We start from the raw sequence: 23,265 nt of genomic DNA, 5'->3' as shown, positions 1-23,265 counted from the left end.
GGGTGGGAGACTTCATTTCATCTTTGGTCTAGATCCTTTGATTTGAGTATTTTTAAAGCAGTACCGCGCAGCATAGAATGATATTTTCACTCCAGCCCTTCCTTCTCTCTTGTTAAAGAAAGTTGTAAGTGGGAAGAAAGCTGGCTAGGAAGCCAGGAGACCAGGCTTCCAGCCCCATCTCTGTTCTTGCCTTGCTGTGTGGCCTTGGACAAGTCACCCCACCTCTTTGGGCCTCATAGCCTCTTATCATGGAGCACTGAAGCAGCACCTCTGGGCTCTAAAAGCTTTTCTGCATTCTGTTTTTCCACCTGTGATCTGGTACCAACTTGTTTCCCATCCTACAGTTTCCCCGGGGGCTCCCGCTCCCTTAGGATAGACCTCATGGTGGAGTAATTAGGTGGGTATCTGTGTGCTGCCATGGAAGGGGTCTAGAGCCCTTTTTCTGCTCAAGTGGCACTGCATTAGTGAGAGGCTCCCTGCATCTCCCTCTCCCTGGCTCCTGTGATGATATGGAGCGTGAGGTCGCTCCCCTGCTGGATTTTCCTCAGACCAAGGAACCTGGTCTGGAGAGTGAAGAGGACCACAGCGTGCAGCTGGGTCAGGGGAAGGAAGGGTCAGAGTTCTGTAGAGGTGGAGCCACAAAGGCATTCCACAGCGTCAGAGATCCTGAGGGAACCTGAGACATCTCTCACTGAATTTAAGATGCTGGGTCGTATGATTTGCCAAAGGCTAACCAGGTACCAACTTTGGTACCTGGACCAGGGAGGTCACATAGCTAACAGTGTGTCGCCACTGCCCTTTCCTAAGCCCAGGGCCCACATGGCTAATTTAATACAGATTCGTCCCTACTGAACCTGAACCTGAACTCAGAATCCTTTAGGGAGCCACCAAGATGGTAAATAGGTCGAACCTAAGTTTGAATCCCTGTGCGAGACCCTGTTGGTTCTGATGCAGACCTAATATCTTCAAATTAACCCTTCCAAAAGGTACCCACTCAGTCTGCACTCTAGGGTGGCAAGGGTTTGGCAGAGAGGGGGTCCCTCTGTCCCCTGCATTCTGGCCTCCAAAGTCCTAACTGGTCCTGGGTTCCTCATCTCTGACCAGGGGAGATGGGAAGGAGTCCAGCCAGATTTCCAGCCCTCCTGGATGTCTCACCCACTCCCCCATGTAAGATCTGGTTCTTTAGATGCTGCCCCCTTCGCTAGAAGGAGAAGCAGCTCCCCTCACCGGCGCTGCCCAGCTCACAGGGCCCTGGTGCCTGGTGGTACCCAAGTCATGAATGTGCATGAGGCTCCTCTTCTGCTGCCTCCTGTGGGAGCAGCCGCTGCTCTAGCAGCTGTGGGGGTAAATTTGCATGAGCTTTGCATGTAACTGTGGCTTTATTTTTGGAAGGGAGAAGGGCAGGTTGGGATCGGCGGGTAATAGTGTTCCTGGGGAGAACTGTCAATCAGCGCTGCGAGCGCACAAGCTGCCCACCGGGACGAAGGAAGGCTCCGCCAGCAGCTGAGCACCGCGGCCTGCACACAAAAGGCCGCGGGGCAGAACGGCTTTTGATTCCTCCCCAGCAGTGGGAAGCAGAATTGCTTCCGATTGTTCACCCCAGTGGAATGACTCAGCCTGCCAGCGATTTCCCTTTCTTTCACTCTCCGCCTTGCCACGGAACCCAAGTGCACTTAATTGAGAGCCGCGTGGGCCCCTGCTCCCCCGCCTCACCCTCAGCCTCTCCTTACCGCTGCCCACGCTCCCCGCCCTCGCCCTCCTCCATCCTCGCCTCTCTTTCATTCATCCATTCACTCAAAAAAAAAAAAAAAAAAAAAAAATGTACTGAGCTTTGCAAGTCTAGCCCTCCAGGCATTAGCAAGCGAAGCGCTGGGAGGTTTGCAGACTTGGCTGAGATGATTAACCAGCTCCCAGGCTCACCCCTGCCCCGACCCTCCTTTAGAACAGCAAATGGGAGGAGAGGTCAAGGACGGGAATACTAGCCCAGGAATTCCAGATAGGAAAGCTGAATCAGGCAACATGCTGAGGGGAGGGGCAGAGGAGCAGGGGGAGAGGCATCTTGAAAGGGGAGTCAATTAATCCTGGGCACGCGCCCCATTTAGCCCCAGAGAGACCTCTGCTTGGGAGCTGGCTGGGGGCCTACCCACCAGCCTAGTGCAGCCAGCACCCCCCACCCCAAGCCCAGCTGGCAGATGCCACGGGACTGCTCCCACATCTCTGCAAGCCCCAGCTACCCTCCTGGAGACTGAGAGGCCCGTCTGGCAGCTGCCAAGTCCCAGACTGCCACCACAGGGAGATAGTGGGGGCTGGGGTGTGTAGTCCTTCCCTAAAGACCTGCTCTTTTAACTTCATGATATAGGAGGATCTAGTTCTAGCACCTTTCCATACTGCTTTATAATTTCACGAGCACTTTGGTTTAAATTCATCCATCCCCCGTACTGTTTTTCTTATAGTGGTCAAGCATTTTCATAAACACGATCTCATTTAATCCTGACAGTTGCTCTGTGAGGTGGGTATCAGCTGTGCTTATCTAACACAGAAGGAAATTGAGACGCTGAAAGGTTATCTCTTCTGCCAGCTGACAAGACAGATCCATCAATCTGTGATTGTCTGTCGAGGGCCTAATGCAATAACGCAGGTAGAGCTCACTCCATGGATGGGACCTGATGAATGCATCGTACATGACGGTTCCCTCCTGTGGACCCCCAGCTGTGCAGGCACAGGCCCTGCCCCCAGGGAGTTTACCTGAAGGGGCAGGCAAGTCACAGCAGTTGGCGCCAGAAGGAGAACTGGTTGCTGGTGTCCCAGAACCAGGATTAGAGCTCTGAGTCCCTGACTTCCCACCAAGTGTCCATCCATTATAGAGCTCCCCACAAAGAATGGCAGATCTGCACACTCTGGGGCTATCAGCACCATGTGGACAGAGAAGCAGGAGGGACAAATGTAAGGAAAGGAAAATGCCAGAAACAGGTGACCTGTCGGCCCAGATAAGCATCTTCTGCCAGGTGTCTGGGCAGTGGGGGGGACCCGTGTCCTCGTTGGCTCTGCTGCTATAACAAAGTACCACAGACTGGGGGGCTTAAACAATAGACATTTACTTCTCACAGTTCTGGAGGTTGGGAAGACCAAGATCAAGGTACTTTCAGATTCTGTCTCTGGTGACACCTCTCTTCCTGGCTTGTAGATGGCTGTCTTTTTACTTTGTCCTCCCACTGAGGGGAGAGGGAGAGGGAGGAAGCAAGGAGGGGACGATGGGGGGGCAGTGGCACGGGGAGAGAGGGAGAGAGAAGACAAGAGCTCTCCAGTCTCTTCTTATACCGGGCACTAATCCCATGATGAGGACCCCACCCACAGCTTCATCTAAAACTAATTACCTCCTAACACCATCACATTGGGGGTTAGGGCTTCAACATATGAATTTTGGGGGGCCACAAACATTTAGTCCATAACAGGCAGAAAGTAGAGTGAGAATCTTTACCTCACTTTTATACAAGAGAAAAAATTAAAAACTTATCACGTGCTGGAGGCAGAGAGCTGGCTCTAATCCAGCACAGTCTTGCTAGTTCATCTTGCATCTTTAGTTATACTGGTGCTGCCTTTTAAACTCTTTTAAAGTGTATCTATCTGCCTTGTCTTTCAACCAACCCACTGAAAACAGAGACCCTGCCTGATATTTCTTTGTCTTGGCCCAAAACTTTGAAAAGGACTAGGAGGTCAAGGAGAGGGTAAATTTCCTTCTTCCCAAGGTGACCAGTTGACTCAAATGAAGTCCAAGAGGTGAAAGTTTGGGTTGAAACCAGATTTGGAATCTAGTTTTGTAAACTTGGCTTCCAATCCACATGTGTGGGACCCCAGTTGAAGTCACATGTCCTCCTTTCCACGAGCTTGGCCAGTAACGCCTGAGCTCCCTGTGAGCTGATTTTATTAAAAACATCTATTTAGCCCCGATTATGTTCTTAGCACTACGTTCAATACGGTGTCAGATACTAGGAAGCTTTGGCCCCATCCTGGCCTTCAGGGAGGTTTAAAGATCGTTGGAGAGATAACACTTTCGCTTCTGAAAAACTCAGTAATGCAAGAGAGCTGTCTGCAGACTGTGCTGGCTGAGTGCCAAGTGAGCTGGGTAGCAACTGTGGGCCCAGAGGAAGGGGTTTCCCATGGTAGGTGGGGCTTCCCTCAGTAGGGAGACAAGAGCAGGTCTGGAAGAGGGTCATTTTCTTCCTTTAGGAAGCTGAGGGTCACAATATTGTATATCAACTGTACTCCAATAAAATTTTTTTTTAAAAAAAGGAAGCTGAGGGAATTTCCTGGCCGTCCAGTGGTTAAGACTCCGAGCTTCCACTGCAGGAGGCACGTGTTTGATCCCTGGTCAGGGAACTAAGATCCTGCATGATGTGCGGCCCAGCCAAAAAGAAAAAAAAGGAAGCTGAGGTCCGCGTTCAGGTTCTTTGTGAGTGGACTTGCCCCTCTCCTTCTTGCCACCTGATGTTTGCACGTGGTCTACCCTGAGGACCGTGTGGATGAATAACAAGTTCTCCAAGTCCCACAGATGGAACTGAACATGAGAACGCAAAGGTGTGGTTGCCATGGCCAAGATTAGAAGTTGTCCTGGACTAGTGATGCAATCAGATCAGAGCTCCAGTCCCAGCCCAGCAGCCACCAGCCATTCCTGGAGGCCGGCCAGCTCCGCCACCCATGGCTGGGGCCCACTCAGAGCCTGCGGCAGCTTCTTCTGTCTTCTCAGGCACCACACCCACGGCTGAGCATCTCTGAATGGAGCAGTGCCGCCCGCCCACAGGCTGGAATCCCATTTGTATCAGGCAGCCTTACACACGCTCCCCACATCCCGTCCTCACACACATGCCCCACACGGAGCCAGGAACTGCCCCCAGCCCTCCAATCTGGAAAATGGAACCCAATTGTTCCTGTGCTGTTGATAAAATGGAAAGGATACTAGTTTCGGGTCCAGAAGTTGTGACGTGACCTGGTCAAGTCCCTTCCTTGCTCTGGACCTCCGTGTCGCCTCTGTGCAGGGAAGGAATTGGGGTAAAGGATCTCTGAGGTCCTGCATGGCTCCAGAGTTTGGGATTCGGCCATGGAAGATGCTGTCCTCAGCATCCAGGCTGCCTCAGAGCAAGGAAGTCCTCCATCACCTGCAGCTGGATGACCTCTCTGGCCAAGGCTCCCCCACCCCCAGGTGATATAGTGAAGTGTGATTGGGGGCCTCTCCTCCCACCCTGTGCCCTCTGATGTACTGGTCTATAGGGGACTCAGATGCCTCCTCTCCTCAGGGTTTTCAGCTTAAGGGGGTGGGGGGGTGCTCTAAAAACTAGACATCTTCCAAGACTCAAAATAAATCTTAGAAAAAACTCAACTCACAGGTATGTGGAGAAGTAATCATCTACCAGAGGGTTCTTGCAATGAAATGGGAACATCTGAGTAGGGACTGGTGAAGGAAATGTGAGGAGCAGATCACTGACCCTGCAGGCAAAGAAGGGACATGAATAGACCCCGAATATACAGTGTTGAATAAAGCAATCAAGGTCGCAGAGTGATACACAAAACAGGATACCATTTCTATAAAGTAAAAACCAAAGCAATACGTAGAGTATCCTTATATGTTAAAAATACATTTAATGATAAACGAATATACCCACAAAATTCATGATCGGGATTCCCCTTGGGGAGGGAGAGGTGGGGCAGGAAAAAGGAGTAGGGAAGGGGATTTCCACTTGGAGATGTTTTATTTCCGAAAAAAATATGGCAACATTTTAACAGTTGTCACTTCTGCACGAGTTACTTAGGTGATTTTTATAGGATTTCGGTATTTTAAAAATCGATTAAAATTAGGATTAAATAGAAGAAATCTCTAATAGTGGCCCGTCAGGAACTGGGGTGAGCTTTGGTGAAAACCTTGCCCGAGGGAGCCTGGTTCATCCCAGGGTAGGTAGCTGCCTCCTCTGACCAGCCTTCCACCTTCTGACTCCCTTTGAAGTAGGTCCGAGGTCTGTCCAAGTCTTGGGAAATAGGCTGCAGGATCCTGGGGTCTGAGCGTGGGAGGTAGGGCTGCACTGAGGTGTCACACAATTTCTTTAGTTCACTTCCTCCCCTTGCTTCCACCTCCCTGGTCCCTGAAGGGAAGCAGGGAGTCATTAGTTAAGTCAGTAATCTAAGGCCAAATTATTCGTTCCTCCCCAGAACCCCAAAGCTCACATTTGACCCCCCAGAGCAGGATGTATTAATCTCTTTTTAAACTGGGTCCATCGAAGGGTATTCGGGGGGGTCAAGGAATGCTAAGAAGTTATAGCCAAAAAGTTGGAGCAGGGTAGCCGGGGTACATTTTTGGGAAGAAGGGATCGACGACTCTCATTAAATTCTTAGGAGGTCTCAAAAAGGAGCTGAAATGAATCTAGCCCCTCATGCTGTGGTTGGAAACTGAGCCCAGGGAGGGCTCACGGCTTTGCACAAACAGCGGGGAGGATTACATCTTGCAGCCCGGTCTGTGCCCGCTCCCAAGTTCACGGGTGTAATGGGGACAAGCATTCACGCTGAGACCTCTGTGGCCAGGCCAGGGTCTGTTCTGGGGGTGCAGCCCCGGGGTGCTTCTCTTCTCAAATAAACCCTTTTGTATAATCGAATATCTCAGAGAGTTGTCCTGGAGAACAATGAGACATAATACAATAACCAGCGTTGGTAATTTTTTCCAGTATATTCTACGCTCTCACTTCTTTTTGTGTTCATAATAAAGTCCTGTGACAGGGCAAGTGTGGTTACGTCCATTTCACAAGTGAGGAAACAGAGGCACAGAGCTCAAATCAATTACTCAAAGCCACACTCAATGGCAGAACTGAGGCTCTAAACTCATGTTTTCTTTTCTTTTCTTTTTTTTTTTTTTTTGAGGTACATGGGCCTCTCACTGTTGTGGCCTCTCCCGTTGCGGAGCACAGGCTCCAGACGCGCAGGCTCAGCGGCCATGGCTCACGGGCCCAGCCGCTCCGCGGCATGTGGGATCCTCCCGGACCGGGGCACGAACCCGTGTCCCCTGCATCGGCAGGCGGACTCTCAACCACTGCGCCACCAGGGAAGCCCTCATGTTTTCTTTCTGTTCCTCTAAAGCCAGGTTTCTCAACTTCAGCACTATTGACAGTTAAGGTCAGATAATTATTTGTCGTGGGAGCTGTCCTGTGCTCCAGCTACCAGATGACAGTGGCACCCCCCGATCATGACAGTCAAAGATGCCTTATCTCCAGATATTGCCAGACCACCCCACTGGAGACCCCCTGCTCTAAACCCCCGAGCCCAAGCGCATTCCTACCTCAGGTCCTCTGCACCTGTGGTTCTCCCTCAGGGGACCATTCTACCAAAAAACTTCATCAGGCTGGCTCTTCTTGAAAGCTGCCTTCTCAGAGGCCTTGCCTGGACACCGTGGCTGAAGTAGTGGGGACACACACACACACACACACACACACACACACACACACACACACACACACACCTGGCCCTTTTATCTCTGGCTTTTCTTTTCTTTTTTATAATGAAGAAAATGAATCTGTGTATTTTATTTAACATTCATTCATAAGTTACAGTTATGCCAAAACAATCTGCTTCTAATGAAAGAAACCTTGGTATAACCCTAACAACATGCATATACATTTAATAGAATGTTCTGCATTTCTAAATAAATTACATGCATGATATTCATTAACCAATAAAGAAGAGCAATGTAAGAATTCAGGACATTTATTTTTCTGCACAGAAATTTAACTACTGTACAACACACACACACAAAGCAATGGTGTGTAATAAGTAGTGAGAGACACTTAAGCATATTTAAAATGTCTGGCTTCTCTTTTTTTTCTTCTATGCACTTAACTCCTCTCCTTCCTCTTTGCCCCTCCACCTGCACTTTGCAGGGTACTTGGCAGATGCGGAAGAGATATTCGTTGAATAAATGACCAAATGAACCCCGACTACTGCAGCCTCATCGGCTCTGCTCAGCCTGCAGGTGACATTACTCAGCACTTTTAGAGGACGCACCTCGCTGGGTGTGTTCTAGGGTGGGCCGCACCAGCCCGCCTAGCCCTGGGTGCTGGAGGAGGCTCCCTCAGTGTGCGAGTAAGGCCTCCCACTGCTCCACTGGCAGCACCACCGCCCATGCCCAGTGGGTGCCGTGGGTGGAGGCCCCTGGCAGGTGAGTACCAGGCAGAGCATAGAGCTGCCCCCCAGCCTGGCCTGGGTGGTGGTGGGGAGGGCGTAAAGGAAGGAGAGAAGGTAGGGAGCCAGTGCAGGAGGGGAAATGATCCAAGCGGGGGAGGGAGGCATGAAGGCTAGAGGCTAGCCTCCTTTTTTGTTTTTTTTTGGTCTCACCATGCAGCATGTGGGATCTTCGTTCCCTGGCCGGGGATCGAACCCGTGCCCCCTGCACTGAAAGCGTGGGGTCTTAACCACTGGACTGCCAGGGAAGTCCCATAGAGGCTAGCATCCTGATCTTGTGGGTGACCTTTCCAGACGGGGAGGGTGGACAGGAGGGCAGCTATGGATCCTGGCTCTCCCCAGCCCGGAAGTGTGGGTTTGGGGTTTGATGTGGGCAAGGCCATAGCTGCTTCCCCTCCAGCGTGTGATGGGAGGGTGAGTAGTAGTATTTCTCACCTTCCTGAGTCCAGACAGATCCCTTTTCAACTCCATGCTTCTAATCTCCATATTCCAGAAAGGGACATCAGAGGAATGTGTCACCCTGGTGTGAGCCCTTGTTCCCTTTGGGAAGGAGAGTGCAGGATGGATGGGGAGGGGGCGGCTGCCATGGGAGTGGCAGCAGCTCACAGCCGAGGGCTCCCCAGGCTTCCGTGGTCCTTGCCTGTCTTGGTTCAGGAGCCACACTCAGTGGGATAAGTCATGTGGGGAAGGGGGAGGCTGGCACTGGTTCTGGGGGCAAGTCTCCTGACTTCCTTGGGGCCAGATTCTGAGACGTGTAGCCTAGGGGGTCCTTTTCACCAACTGTTTTTTTTTTTTGTTGGTGATGGTGGGGGTTTTTTTTGGCTGCACCGTGAGGCATGTGGGATCTTAGTTCCCCGACCAGGGGTCGAACCCGCACCCCCTGCATTGGAAGTGCGGTGCCTTAACCACTGGACCTCCAGGGAAGTCCCTCCACCAGCTGTTTTTGGCTGTTCTTCTCTTTCCTCTCTTGTCTTGAGACCTTAAGTCTAATTATTGCTGGATTTCTTCTGTAATATCCGTCAGAGGCCAGGCAGAAGGTTACTGAGACGTGCTTCGCTTGAGGTGCGGTGGCTCCTTTACTTTTTCCTCTCCAGTCCTTCTTCCTCCTCCCTTTCCCCTTCCTGAATCTCCAAGATCAGCGTGGTTGCTCACTTTCACCCCAGGTACGCCCTCCTGGCCAGTGGGGATTTCTTTTCCAAGAATAAAAATGTGCCTTTCCCTTTGTGTCTGAGGGCAGAGACAGCAAGTCCGGTGGGGGCGGGTGGAAAGACCCAGTGTTTGGGAGCTAGGATGGATCACAGCCAGGTTTTCTGTGATGCTCTCTCCAAGTTGAAAACCAAACAAGTCTAGACACTTAAAGGTAATTAGTTTAGCTTCACGTGTATCTGGGGATAATCTCAGACTTCAAAGCGCCTCTGTGTGTTAAGACCTGGGGCGTGGAGAGCAGGGGATCCAGGGCTAAGGGACAGGAATGCACTCAGGATCACAGCCAGCATCCTTCACCCACTCCTCACCTTTGCTCCCGAGCATCATTTGTCTTCTTCCTCTCAGTCCCCTAGGGCTCAGCACAGTACTTGTGCTAAGGAGCTCACCTGTACCTAAGACCTTGTCATCTGCCCAAAGGAGAAATAATGAAGCTATGGCTGGAGGTCACAGCTTGATTTCCCCTCTAGGCTTTTTCTCTGCCAACCATTGAAACTGGCCTGGTTTCCAGGACAGGACCCCAAATATCTCTGAGCCTTACCTACAGTCCTTAGCAATCTGCTATCACATGGAGATCATGGAATTTGCGTCTGGGTTCAAATCCCACCTTGGTCACTGGCCAGTTGAATGACAAGGGTCAAGTCATCTAACATCTCTGAGTTTTCGCCTCGTTTTCCTCATTTTTGTCCTAGGACTCGAGAGACAAAGTCCCTGCTCTCATAGAGCTGAAATTCTGGGGGAGATACACACCATAAACACATTTACAAATAAGGTTATTATAGGTTAAAGCAAGTGTTACGAAGGAAATAAACAGGTTGGCTTAACAGAGAGGAATGAGGGAGATGGATTTTTCCAAGGGTAACCAGAGAAAACCACCTGGCAGAGGTGATATTTGAGTTGAAAACTAAAGAGTGAGAAAGGGAAATCTGCAAAGAGGAAGAGCTAGGGGAAGAGAATTGTCGGCAGAGACTACAGCAAGCACAAAAGCTCCTCTCTGGAAAAAGGTTTGGTGTGTTCCACCAGCAGAAAGAAATGAGTGTGGCTGTAATTGCAGTGAGGAGGCTGGAGTGGTGGGCAAAACCGGGGCCTGCCGGGGCCTGCAGGACTTGTGAAGGGTCTGCTTCACTCTAAGAACAATAGGAAACCTTGAAAGGTTTTCAGCAGGGAGCTTGAGGACTGTGACACTCCAGATGCTTAGGATGAGAAGATTGGGAAAAGACACATTTGGAGGCCGTCTCAAGGCCCACGTGAGAGGAGCTGGCGGTGCAGCAGGAGAGCTGCAAACAGATATGTTTTATTTTTTTAAATTTTATTTAGGTATAGTTGACTTACAATGTTGTGCCAATTTCTGCTGTACAGCAAAGTGATTCAGTTATACCTATACGTATTCTTTTTCATTTTTTTCCATTATGGTTCATCACAGGTTATTGAATGTAGTTCCCTATGCTATACAGTAGGACCTTGTTGTTTATCCATCCTATATATATCATAGTTTGCATCTGCTAATCCCACACTTCCAATCCATCACTCCCCCATTCCCCCCAACCTTGGCAGCCACAAGTCTGTCCTCTATGTCTGTGAGTCTGTTTCGTAGACATGTTCATTTGTATCATATTTTAGATTCCACATATAAGTGGTATTTATATGGTATTCGTCTTTCTCTGTCAGGCTTACTTCACTTAGTATGATAATCTCTAGGTCCATCCATGTTGCTGCAAATGGCATTATTTCATTCCTTTTTATGGCTGAGTAGTATTCCAGTGTGTGTGTGTATTGTGTGTGTGTGTACACACACACACACACAATACACACACACACCACAACTTCTTTATCCATTCGTCTGTCAATCTTGGCTATTGTAAATAGTGCTGCTATGAACATAGGGGTGCATGTATCTTTTGGAATTATAGTTTTATCTGGATATATGCCCATGAATGGGATTGCTGGATCATATGGCAACTCTATTTTTAGATTTTTGAGGAACCTCCATACTGTTCTCCATAGTGGCTGCACCAATTTACATTCCCACCAACAGTGCAAGAGGGTTCCCTTTTCTCCACACCCTCTCCAGCATTTGTTATTTGTAGAGTTTTTAATCATGGCCATTCTGACTGGTGTGAGGCAGTACCTCATTGTAGTTTTGATTTGCGTTTCTCTGATAATTAGCGATGGTGAGCATCTTTTCGTGTGCCTATTGGCCCTCTGTATGTCTTCTTTGGAGAAATGTCCATTTAGGTCTTCTGCCCATTTTTCAGCTGGGTTGTTTGTTTGTTATTGAGCTGCATGAGCTGCAAACAGATTCATTTTACATGTCTTCCCAGTGTTATAGTTCTGTTCCAACTGTTACATGCTTCTAGATGGCACCCTAGTCCTGTGCTTGTGTTGATCACACACTCCTCTGGACAGCACCTACCATGTGCCGAGCACTGCCCTTGACTTCCGTGAGTTTGCTTCTTCCTCATACGGATCCTGTGAAATAATGATTATTTCCATTTTGTAAGCAAAGAAACCCCAGAGAGGTTAATTTTCAACTCCAGATCTGTCTGATGCCATAGCCAATGGCCTTATCTCTACAACACTGTCCATGTAGATGCTCACAGATGTGTCACTGGACGGACAAAAAGTAAGTCACCCGTTGCCCAGTTGGTAGAATGTGCAGAGTGCAGGTGAGTCCTCTGGCCAAAAATAGATTCCCTACCTATGGACAGCAATAGAATATTTGCCTCATAGGACCTGGAGGCCTCAGCGAAGCAAGAGATGGATGACCTGAGGCATGAGAAACCCACTTTGTCACTGTCAGCTGTTATACTAGCAGAGTAACTTCATACTCCTAAATTGTGCTCTCAGGGAAGGAAATGCAGGAAAGTTGCATTTGGAAGGAAGAGAACTAGTTCTGGAAAGTGAGATATGGCCAATGAAGACAACACAGTGATGACGAATGCTGGAGAGAACAATTATAGTTATGTAAATCATAGAATGAAAATACCTCCCATTTATGGAGCGTCAACTATGTACTAGGCTTTCAATAAATGTACCAGACCTATTAGCTCCTAATGGGATCCAATAAACTGCTCATAATGACCCCACGAGGCATCACCGTGGTTGCCTGATTCTAAGAGGCCATCGGTTTACTAAAAGCTTTTCGTAGGAAAAAACACATTCCGCTTACACAATGCTGTTTTGTTGCCTTGTACTTTTAGGATTGGAATATAGAATGTATTTATTCATAACATTACCACTTTATTCTTCAAGATGACAATGCACGTTTGAATCTGAGCCTTCACCTTCAGAGTCCGAAGAGTCTTCTGGCTCCCTCAGCTGTGCCCGTACACCCTCATCACCCACCTGGGCTGTCTCTCGCCCCTTTCGGATTGACAGGGTAATTTAGAGCGTAATAAAGAATGCAGGGTTCCTTCTGCATTTCCTATTTTATTAAACTTGTAGTCCCCCCGTTTAGTTGGATCATCTGTCTTTTGACTGACTGAGAACTACCCCTTCCCAATGCATGACAACCACAGCCTTTCCGAGCTCTGAAAATCACGTGACCTATGCGTAGCGATTTGCCTGTGTCTGCGAGAGTGCCCGCATTGCCTTCCAGGGCATTCCTCTGTCTCGTGACTGGCAAGGTCGTTGTTACCGTTTTCAGCATTGACTATAAGATGCAGTCCTATTACTTTAAAAGAATTTTTTAAGTGTCTGTGGAACTGAAGGTTAAAGATGTGAAAGTGTTTACCTCCTGAGTCATAGCTGGCAGGGAGCATAGCTGGAAATGCAAGGCAAGTCTATCATGTACCTTTCAGTGTCAAGGATACAATTATTTCTCCCCTCTTTTGCTCCTGAACGCTCTCCAGTCAGTCCTTTCTTCCCGCCACTCCACCGAAACTGCTCTTGTCAAGGTCACTGGTGCCTGCACGTGGCCAAATCCATCGACCGATTCTCTTGTCACCATCTTACTTCAGCAGCACTTGACACCATCCTCCCCATCCTTGCCTTTCCTGGCCTCCGTGAAAGGAGGCCTCATTCTCCCTCACCTTCTTGGCCTCCGTGAACCAGTCCTCACATTTCTCATGTCTTCCTGCCTTTGCTTTTTCATCTAGTCTCAAACCTGGCTTCTCTGCACAAACACCTTGTACGTGGAAATCTGCAGCTTCCCCCGCTCCACAGCCATCCTATTCCCTACTCCACATCACTCCTTGGATGTCTAATCGGCTTTGCAAACTTAATGTCTTAAAACCAAACTCTTATTTTCCACCCCGACTTCATCCCATACTGGCTCCTTTTGTGGTCTTTTGCATCTCAATGAATGGCAACTTACTTTTTCTAGTTGCTTAGACAAAATTATTGGAGTCATCCTAGACTCCACTCTTTCACTCCCTGCAGCCAATCTTTGAACTAATCCTATCAGCTCAAGCTTAAAATTACATCTAAAATTGAATCCATGACTACCGCCCTTGACCCAGCCATGTGAGTCCCTCATCTGCCCTAACTGGCCCACCACTTCCCACCCAGTCCCTTCAATGGCCTCTTCTCCACTCAGCAGCCAGGGTGACCCTCCACAGCCTAAGTCAGATCAGGCTGTCAGCTGCTTAAAGCCATCTGGGGGCTCCTCATCTCATCGGACTAAAAGCCAAAGCCCTTGTGGCCATCCAGGTTCTCTGTTGCCTGACACCCGCTAGCTCTCTGACGTCTACATCCCCTGCGCCCCCCTTGCTAACCACCCTCCAGCCAGACTGGTCTCCTTGCTGATCTCACAAATGCCCGGCATACTCCACACGGGAACTCAGGGCTTTGCCCTTGGGGCTGCCCCTGAGCTTCTTCCTTCTCCCCCCAAGACCTCCATGTGCCTTGCTCCCTCGTTTTCTTGAGGTGTCTCCAAATGCTACTCAACAGAGAGGCCTCCCTCGTACTCTCCACATAAAATAACCACCTCCCAGAATGCCATCCCATTCACTCCGCTTTATTTTCCCTGTAGCACCTAGATCACTTGAGGTCGGACACATTGATCTGTTTGTGGCCAGTCCACACTATGCTACACACAAGCCCCATGAGTGCAGAGACTGGGACTGTTCTAGTCACCCCAGCATCCCAGTGCTGAGAACAGGGCCATCCCGATGTGGACTCCCAATGGATGTTTGCTGAAGTAGAGGACAAAGGAAGAATGAGAGGGGAGCCCAGTAACAGAGACAGGGCTGAGCTTCTATTAGGAGAAACATGCATTGCTCTGTTGCCCAGATCTCACGGTCAGATTGCCTCCTCTGTAAGTCACCGGCGGGGACTGTGCACTGACCGGCCCCATCCCAGGCTGATTCCTGCTTGTGTCTCCTTCCAGGTCTCAGCTCTCCCGGGCTCTGTGAGGCTTCTGCTATGACCGCAGCCTCTTCGCGGAGCCAGGACTGCCACAGCCAGGTCCCCCCCTCTGCCCTGCCTGTCCCCGGCCCCGCGTCACCATGGGCAGCGTCAGCAGCCTCATCTCCGGCCATGGCTTCCACAGCAAGCACTGCCGGGCCTCCCAGTACAAGCTGCGCAAGTCCTCCCACCTCAAGAAACTCAATCGGTATTCAGACGGGCTGCTGAGATTTGGCTTCTCACAGGACTCGGGTCATGGCAAGTCCAGCTCCAAAATGGGCAAGAGTGAAGACTTCTTCTATATCAAGGTCAGCCAGAAGGCCCGGGGCTCCCACCGCCCCGATTACACTGCACTGTCCAGTGGGGACCTAGGGGGCCAGGCTGGAGTGGACTTCGGCCCATCCACCCCACCTAAGCTCATGCCCTTCTCCAACCAGCTAGAAATGGTAAGCGGGGTCTCTGGTGTGGGTGGCTGGGTTGGAAGGGCAGGAGAGAGGCCTGGGGACGGGAGGGGTGGCGGTGGAGGCCTAAACGCATACATCTCCAAGAGGCTGAGTGATGCAGAGAGGGCAGGGGTGCTCAGCCACAGCAGAGAGCAAGATTGGACAAAGGAATGGGCCCGTTGGTCAGTGCTCTGATGCAGAAGTCCTGGGTGAGCTTTCAGTGGAGAACAAAGGGGAAATGAAAGCCTTCCTGAGCTCTGCTGGGCTGTAACTCAAGAATTCCAAGGTAGGACAGACAGCGTTTTCAAGCGCATGGGAAAGACAGGGGGCTCGCTTACCGTTTGGAAGAACAGGTAGAGAGAGAGGGCACTTGGAGAGAGCTGGCAGCTTCTCTCCTTAGAGGGGTCATGGAGGTGGGCTTTTCCCTCCTTTTCTGCTCTGGTTGGGCAGCAGCTCCTGTTCAAGCTGGCTCCAAAGCATCTTTGACTGGTTAAGGCCTGTGAGTTTGTTCTCATCAACGGTCTAGCAGGGATGAGGGCGAAGAGTCCCACGTACTCAGAAGTCCAGCCCTCACGCTGGCTCAAGCTCTCATGGGTCCCACCAGTGGACACTGAAAACATCGTTCCTATTCAGTGCCCTGGCCTCACCTGGGAAGATGAATCTGTGGTGTTGATGTGCTAGGAAATGGCCCCATATGTTTGCATAGAGCTTTAAGCTTTTCAAAGTAAAGAGCCTGTGAACTGTGAAGCCCTCTAATAATGAAAATGACGGCTTTAGGGAAAGGATTATTATTTCAAGCGATTCCCCCAGCCTCCGGGGCAGGCCACGGTCAGTGTTCCAGCTCCTGGCTGACTGCAAGGGGCAGTGGAGGTGAAGCAGGGACGGACTTCTTCAAGGACACACGTCCAGTGTCCTTACCTGCACCACACAGAGCCCCAGAGCCCTGGCACGTGGGTGTCAGCCAGTGAATCTAAGAGTCATTTGGTATCTTGGGGTGGAAGTTGGGTCAAGAGTGCCTCAGGATCCTTAAGGACGTCCCCAGGCCCAGAGGAATTTCTCCTCCTCGGGAGAGATTCACCACCTTTGGCTCCTTCAGAGCAACAGGTGAGGTCACCTATGGCTCCCGACCAGGAAGGTGCCACGTGGCCGGCACGCATACCCGGCTGGGGGTGCCTCCGGGGAAGACACGGGCTCCATATGCCTGTTTTTCTCCCCAGGACTTGGAGAAGGGTGCTGTGAGACCCACGGCCTTCAAGCCGGTGCTGCCACGGTCGGGCGCCATCCTCCACTCGTCCCCCGAGAGCGCCAGCCACCAGCTGCACCCCGCGCCTCCAGACAAGCCCAAGGAACAGGAGCTGAAGCCCGGCCTGTGCTCCGGGGCGCTGTCTGACTCCGGCCGGAACTCCATGTCCAGCCTGCCGACTCACAGCACCGCCAGCAGCTACCAGCTGGACCCGCTGGTCACACCGGTGGGGCCCGCCAGCCGCTTGGGGGGCTCAGCCCACAACATCACTCAGGGCCTCACCCTCCAGGACAGCAACATGATGAGCCTGAAGGCCCTGTCTTTCTCCGACGGGGGCAGCAAGCTGGCCCACCCGAGCAAGGCGGACAAGGGCTCCATCCGCTCCCCCATCTCCACGGACCAGTGCACCATCCAGGAGCTGGGGCAGAAACTGCTGGAGAGGGAGGGTGGGCTCCAGAAGCTGCACTGCAGCTTTGAGGAGAAGGAGCTGGCTGCCGGCCAGGCCTACGAGGAGCGACCGCGGCGCTGCAAGGACGAGCCAGAGGGGCTGGAGCCCCAGGGCCAGCTGAAGCCCGCGGCACAGAAGAGCCAGCGCGCCCAGCAGGTGCTGCACCTGCAGGTGCTGCACCTCCAGCAGGAGAAGCGGCAGCTACAGCAGGAGCTCGAGAGCCTCATGAAGGAGCAGGACGTGCTGGAGAGCAAGCTCAGGGCCTATGAGAAGGAGAAGACCAGCTTCGTCCCCGCGCTGGAGGAGACACAGTGGGAGGTGAGGATGCAGGCGGGGGCGGGGGTTCAGTGCCAGTGCGCCCCCCACCCCCAGCCTTCTCCAGGTCTCCTCCAGGCTCTAGGCAATGGGGGGGGAAACACAGCTGACCGGGAAAACTGGGCTGAAGGACCAGTTTCGTGACCCAAATAAGGGGCTCCATGGTAAACCAAGTTAGGGGTACTCTTAGTCTGGGCTTCCTCCTGTCCCCACCCCAGTGCCTCATGGCCAGAATTGAACTTACTACCTGAGTCGTCGGCTGAGAAGCTGGAGTGAGAGAGCCGAGTCCCAGCCGGGCTGTCTGAGGGCCAACTCACTGCACCTGCTCACAGAGGCTCAGGGGGACCGCAGATCATCCTGGATTCATGCTGGCCCCAGAGCCACGAGAGGGCTTAGTTATCATGTGCGACCTTTGAGGGAAGAGACTCCGCCCACTGGTAGCAGCGGCCGCATCTGTGCAGGTCTCAGGGACAGAATTCCTCACAGAAGTGCGAGTGGGGCTTCTGTTCGGTGGGCTGAGATGGAAACGTAGAACAGGAAGAAAGGGGCTCACATACACATGCACCCCCTCCGGCACACCTGGAAGTGAAGCGCCTGGGCCTGGCCTCGCTGGAGAACAGCCTAACCCCTCATCCTGCTCTCTGTTCTCACCTGAGAGGTGGTGCAGGGGACCGGGAGGAGGTGTGCATGGCATTCACCCCAAAGACTCCTGCCCTGGGAAGGGGCTGAGGGCTCCTTGGGTCTGGTTAGACCAGCATCACCCCCCCACACCAGCCCCAGGTCAAGGTGACACACCCTCGGCCAACAGCCATCTGTTTGCACTGAGTTGCCTGTACTCATCCTGGAAATTAGAGCAACAGGTGTTATCGGGGGTAGAGGGAAAGGATCCTTTCGGTGGAAGTGACGGATGGAGGCACCAGACGGAAGGGAGGGTCACTTTCTGTTTGCCGGGTTTCCCGAAGAGGACAGGACCTTAGCCATGGAGCCACTCCCTCTCCTCTTTCCCATCAGTGTTGGCACAGCAGACCCTTCCGGAGCCACGGTTTCTCAGCCAGGACTTGGGACACTTCAGGGCATGTCAGAGGCATAAGCCAGTGCCGGCATCACAACGCATCCATCCTTGTTTGTCTAATCCGGAACCAAGCTGGCCATTGCTGTGACCTCATTCCCAGGTTATCCAGTCAGGCTGTATAGTAAAACAATAAATTAAATAAAATAGGGCTTCCCTGGTGGCGCAGCGATTGAGAGTCCGCCTGCCGATGCAGGGGACACGGGTTCGTGCCCCGGTCCGGGAAGATCCCACGTGCCGCAGAGCGGCTGGGCCCGTGAGCCGTGCACGCTGAGCCTGCGCGTCCGGAGCCTGTGCTCCTCAACGGGAGAGGCCACAACAGTGAGAGGCCCGCGTATGCAAAAAAAAATAAAAAAATTAAAAAAAATAAGATAAATTAGACATTCACAGTAACACAGAAACATTGCAAACATATTTATAATAATAATTCATAGAGTGGTTATTAATGCCAGGCCCTGGGTTCTTTCATTTCATCTTTACAACAACCCTAAGGAATAGGTACAATTACTAATCCTCAGTTTACAAGTAAGGACAGCACAGCCAGGTGCCGCCTCTCACCCCTTGGCTCTGTCTCTTGTCCCCGCCCCGCGGCAGGTGTGCCAGAAGTCTGGCGAGATCTCTCTCCTGAAGCAGCAGCTGAAGGAGTCCCAGACGGAGATCAACGCTAAGGCCAGCGAGATCCTCAACCTGAAGGCACAGCTGAAGGATACGCGGGGCAGGCTGGAGGGCCTGGAGCTGAAGATGCAGGACCTGGAGAGCGCGCTGCACACCAAGGGCCTGGAGCTGGAGGTCTGCGAGAACGAGCTGCAGCGCAAGAAGAACGAGGCGGAGCTCCTGCGGGAGAAGGTGAACCTGCTGGAGCAGGAGCTGCTGCAGCTTCAGGCCCAGGCCGTCCTGCCGCGGGGCCGGGACGCGGCCGCCCTGGGGCCTTCCTCTGCCGACGACGTGCCCGCCCTGCAGCGGGAGCTGGAACGGCTGCGGGCCGAGCTCAGGGAGGAGCGGCAGGGCCACGACCAGATGTCCTCGGGCTTCCATCATGAGCGGCTGGTGTGGAAGGAGGAGAAGGAGAAGGTGATCCAGTACCAGAAGCAGCTGCAGCAGAGCTACCTGGCCATGTACCAGCGGAACCAGCGCCTGGAAAAGACGCTGCAGCAGCTGGCCCGCGGGGATGGTGCAGGGGAGCCCTTTGAGATTGACCTCGAAGGGGCTGACATCCCTTATGAGGACATTATCGCCACCGAGATCTGAGGGGCCTCCTGGGAGGGAGCCGGGGACCTGGCATTGGGAGGCAGGGGTGCTGAGCCCGTCAGTGGGGGGTCCCCTCCCCACCTCCCCTGCTCAGGCCTCTGAGAGAAGCACAGACCTCGATGGGAGGGGAGGGGAGGGGAGAGGCTGCTACACGGCCTCTCCCCGCCTTTCCCACGTTCCAGTGCTTAGCATCCCTGCAGCCTGCCAGACCTCTAGCTTTGCCAAGCGATGAGTCCCCGGATCTCCATCATTTGGTTAAGGGCTCCCTAAACCTTGGCCTTTGTTCAAAATAACTTAGAGATACCCTCTCCCAGCGAGGGTGGTTACTACCAAGAAGGCCAGTGGTCTCCCCAGGATGGAAGCTCCCTTCCACCTCTCTTCCCACAACTGCTTTTCTCGCTCCCCCTCCCCGAACCACCCCCCTGGCCCCCTGGCCCCCAGCACATTGGGATGCCTTGGGAATAGAACACAAGCACCGGAGACCAGAAGCTTGGGAATCTGACCTGGTCATAACCTGAGCTATCTTCCTCTGGCCACGGAGGGGTAGGGGTTGGAGTGAGGTGTGGAGAACGTAACTTAGAAACATCAGAGCTTCCCGACCCTGGCAGGCCACAGAAAGGAGGGGAGAGCTGGGCCAGCCCAGGATTATCTAGACTCAGCAAGACCCAGAGTGGGTCAGAGAGAGAAGCTAGGTGGTAATGGCCAGATCCTGTTGGCCCTGCTGACCAGAAATGAGCAGCCTCTGGAGGGCTGGCGGCCTTTGACCTCTGTGACCACTCTTCTTAAAGCCGTAGACCCGAGGCCCTGGGGTGGATGCTCAGAGGGAAAGATTGAGGACGTCCCTGTCCCTCACACAGGGAGGGTGTGACTTCAAGCTGTTCCCAGGGGAGCCTCCAGATCTTTCATCATGGGACCAGAGGCAGGGACTCCCCCACTTGCTTCAAGTTGGCCAGCAGCTACCTGAGCTGCTTTTCTTTCCCAAGAACCAAGCCTTTGCTTGGATCCGGAATAACCTGTGTGCCCTGAGATGGCGCAGGGCCGTGTGGGCTGGGCATTCCCTCCTTCACCTGCAGCTCCATCCTGTCTTGCCATTCCACTTCTCACCTCCAGGGCTAAGTGCAGACAGTCTGTACAGGTCAGGGAGGGGCCCCAGAGTGCCAACACAGCCTCTGAACAGCCCCGGGGGTACCAGCTGGCCCTCTCCACCTGCAGTCCCCTACCTGAGCCCAGTAGTCAAGGCCCCAGGCCCTGCAGGAGGCTGGGCTTCTCTTCTGAAGATGTGCAGAGAAAAGGTGGTTCCTCAGTTGCTTGGTTCAGGGAATTTTCTTTTCTTCTTTTTCCTTTCTTGTCTTTTCGGAAGCGAGCCCGATCTCGCAGGCAGCCAGGCTGTTCCACGTTCTATTTTTGCCTCTAGCCGCAGCTGCTGTTCTTGGGACAGCCGGCCGTTGCTGGATTCCTGGGCCTCCCTCCAGCATGCTGAGACGGGTTCACTGAGGTAGGAGGGACCAGAATGTCTGGGTAGTCGGCAGTCCCAGACCTGTGCCCCCAGTTCTGTCCCCGACTCCTGGCCCTACCAGCCCCGGGGTGGGAGTGGGAAGCTGCTTCTCCTCCCGCCCCGCCCCCCCCCCCCCATCCTTCCAGGGCCACCATTCCTCTCCTGAGTCTGGGCTGAGGGCAGGGCCACCTTCCCTGCTGCTTGCTCTGCCTTCCAATCCCCGCGTTAAGCCGTGCGTGTCCTGCCTTCAGGTAACAGAGGAGGTTTTCTGGAATCTCAAGCCGTTACTCTTAGTCTTAGGCTAGATTTAAACCTGGAATCGACAGGCCAAGAGCCCTCTCCCTGCCTGGGGGCCAGTCCCCTCCACTGGGCACATGCAAACCCCCAAGTCAAAGATGTCCCTCCCCCTGTGCCACGGCCCTTGGTCCCTCCATCTCCACCAGCCTGTGCCTTGTTTGAGTCCCTCTTCAAGGGCAGTGAGACTGCCCCACGGGATAGAGAAAGGGGCCGCTGCCCCACAAAGAGCAGCCAAAAGCCCGTCGCTGTGCCCTCAAGACCACGCTGTGAGGAGGTGGGTGCTAAGCCCGGGGAAGGGGGCCAAGGGGCTCCACTGCGGTGTGACCGTGCCCTGCACCCCGCATCCCCGCCCCAGGCCAACTCGCAGAGCCCTCCCTGGGCTGCCACCAGCCCAAGACCCCAGGATGGTCCACGGTGGCACCAGTTGCGCCAGAGCGCGAGTGTTGCGTAATATCGCGACCTCACTGCAGCGTGGTTTCCCTTCCCTTCCCTGTGCAAAAACCTCCCCGCTATTTCTGGACCTTGCCCCACCTAGCCTCTCTGGAAGGAGGCTCTGAGGGCTGAGCCGGGACTGGGAAAGCCAACCCTGTGGCCTGGCCCGGGGCCAGTGGGAGCTCACCACCCCTCCCTCTGAGCACGGCTGCTGACACACCTGCTCGCAGAGCCAGAGCCGCGGGGTCACCCCTGTTGCTCCCCACAGGATGATGAAATGCTCCGCTGTCTGCAGCAAGACAGCAACACTGGCACCACCTCACCAAGAGGGGACTCTGCCTCTGGGCCTCCGAGTGACCAGACTCTCAGTGCAGCGCCCACCCCGGGTTTCTCCTCTGGCCTCTGTATTCGGGTAACTCCTGCTGAGCACGCCCCACCCCCAAGGGCACTGAGCTCCCTTGCGGACTGGGAGGGGGATGCCTCTCTCTCCTCAGAAGCACCTGCTGAGCCTCTGCCCCTGCTCTGGTCCCGGCCCAGGCTGGGCCATCTCTTGGGAGAGAGGGATCCCAGGGAGAAGGCAGGCTGGGCTGTTGGAAGGGCAGCTGCTGTGGCAGGAGGCCGTGCACCTGTGCACTTGGATGCGCTGCCCTCCTCACCTCTTCCGTGGAACCCCGGCCCGGGCTGGCTGTGGGTGGACTGGCATTTGGAAGAATAGGCATAGAGTTATTTTTCTCCTGGTCGGGTCTTGTTTGGTTTGCTCTGCTTCTCACAGCTTTGAGTTATTTTATTTTTGATGCCCCCTTTTGGCCATGTAAACTATTTCTGGTAATTTTATGTTTTTATTTATGAATAAAGAGTGCCATTTCTCATGCCCTCCCCAACTGCCCTCCTTCCCCTGGCTGTGGTGCGGCAGCTCCGCGGGGCCTTTGCACTTGGAATAAGAAAGGTGATGTCCCTTCCCATCAGTGAAGGAGGGGGGTCAGGGGGACAGCCTTGATGGGGGCTGTGTTGGCTGGTAGGAAGGCAGGGGCCTTGGTGTCAGATAGACCTCCAGCTGGTCCCTACCCCTCACCAACCCTGTGACCTTATCTGTGACCAGGCCCTGGGCAGACCCTGGGGAGGGGGGAGAAAGAAGACCAAGGGCCGTGATCCCCTGCAAAGGCCGAGAGTTCTCCAACAGAGGCCCCCTAACCCCAGCCCCAAACTCAGGCCCCCCTGCCTCTCTCGTCCAGCTGTTCACCTTACCAGCCAACTCCTTGGCCTATTGCGTATGGCCTCTTTGGCAGGAGACCAGGCTGGCTATTGTTACCACCACCCCAGGGCCTCCCAGCTGGGAAGGTGCAGTCACCACAGTGGCCATCTGTCCAAGCTTCTCGGTGCCAGCCTGCCTTGTTCACCCCGACAAGCATTCCCTACTGCTCTGGGCCCATATCCGAGGCTCAGAGGGCTTTTCTACTCGGGTGGCAGGAGACAGAAGGGTTGTGTAAAGAGGGAGTTAAAAACACGGGGCAG

At 53.2% G+C, this 23,265-nt stretch overlaps 1 protein-coding gene across 5 annotated transcripts in view; it reads left to right on the top strand.

Moving 5' to 3' along the window:
- The window catches only part of LZTS1 (leucine zipper tumor suppressor 1), a 50,182-nt gene extending 27,553 nt beyond the window's left edge, over window positions 1-22,629 (top strand). For 2 of the 5 annotated variants that reach the window (XM_059071296.2, XM_067039828.1), the window contains exons 2-4: window positions 14,747-15,209; window positions 16,424-17,215; window positions 18,876-22,629. In XM_059071296.2, coding sequence (XP_058927279.1) covers window positions 14,865-15,209; window positions 16,424-17,215; window positions 18,876-19,529 — 1,791 coding nt within the window. In that variant the 5' untranslated portion in view covers window positions 14,747-14,864 and the 3' untranslated portion in view covers window positions 19,530-22,629. Of the gene's footprint in view, window positions 1-7,913; window positions 8,192-12,669; window positions 12,797-14,746; window positions 15,210-16,423; window positions 17,216-18,875 lie in introns of those variants that run through there. The other 3 variants (XM_067039827.1, XM_067039825.1, XM_067039829.1) reach the window with 3 other exon arrangements.
- The last annotated feature ends 636 nt before the right edge of the window (window positions 22,630-23,265 follow it).

Source organism: Kogia breviceps, chromosome 8 (genome assembly GCF_026419965.1).
Source record: "Kogia breviceps isolate mKogBre1 chromosome 8, mKogBre1 haplotype 1, whole genome shotgun sequence".
Classification (NCBI taxonomy): Eukaryota; Metazoa; Chordata; class Mammalia; order Artiodactyla; family Physeteridae; genus Kogia; species Kogia breviceps.
This window is presented reverse-complemented; position numbering and strand designations above follow the sequence as displayed.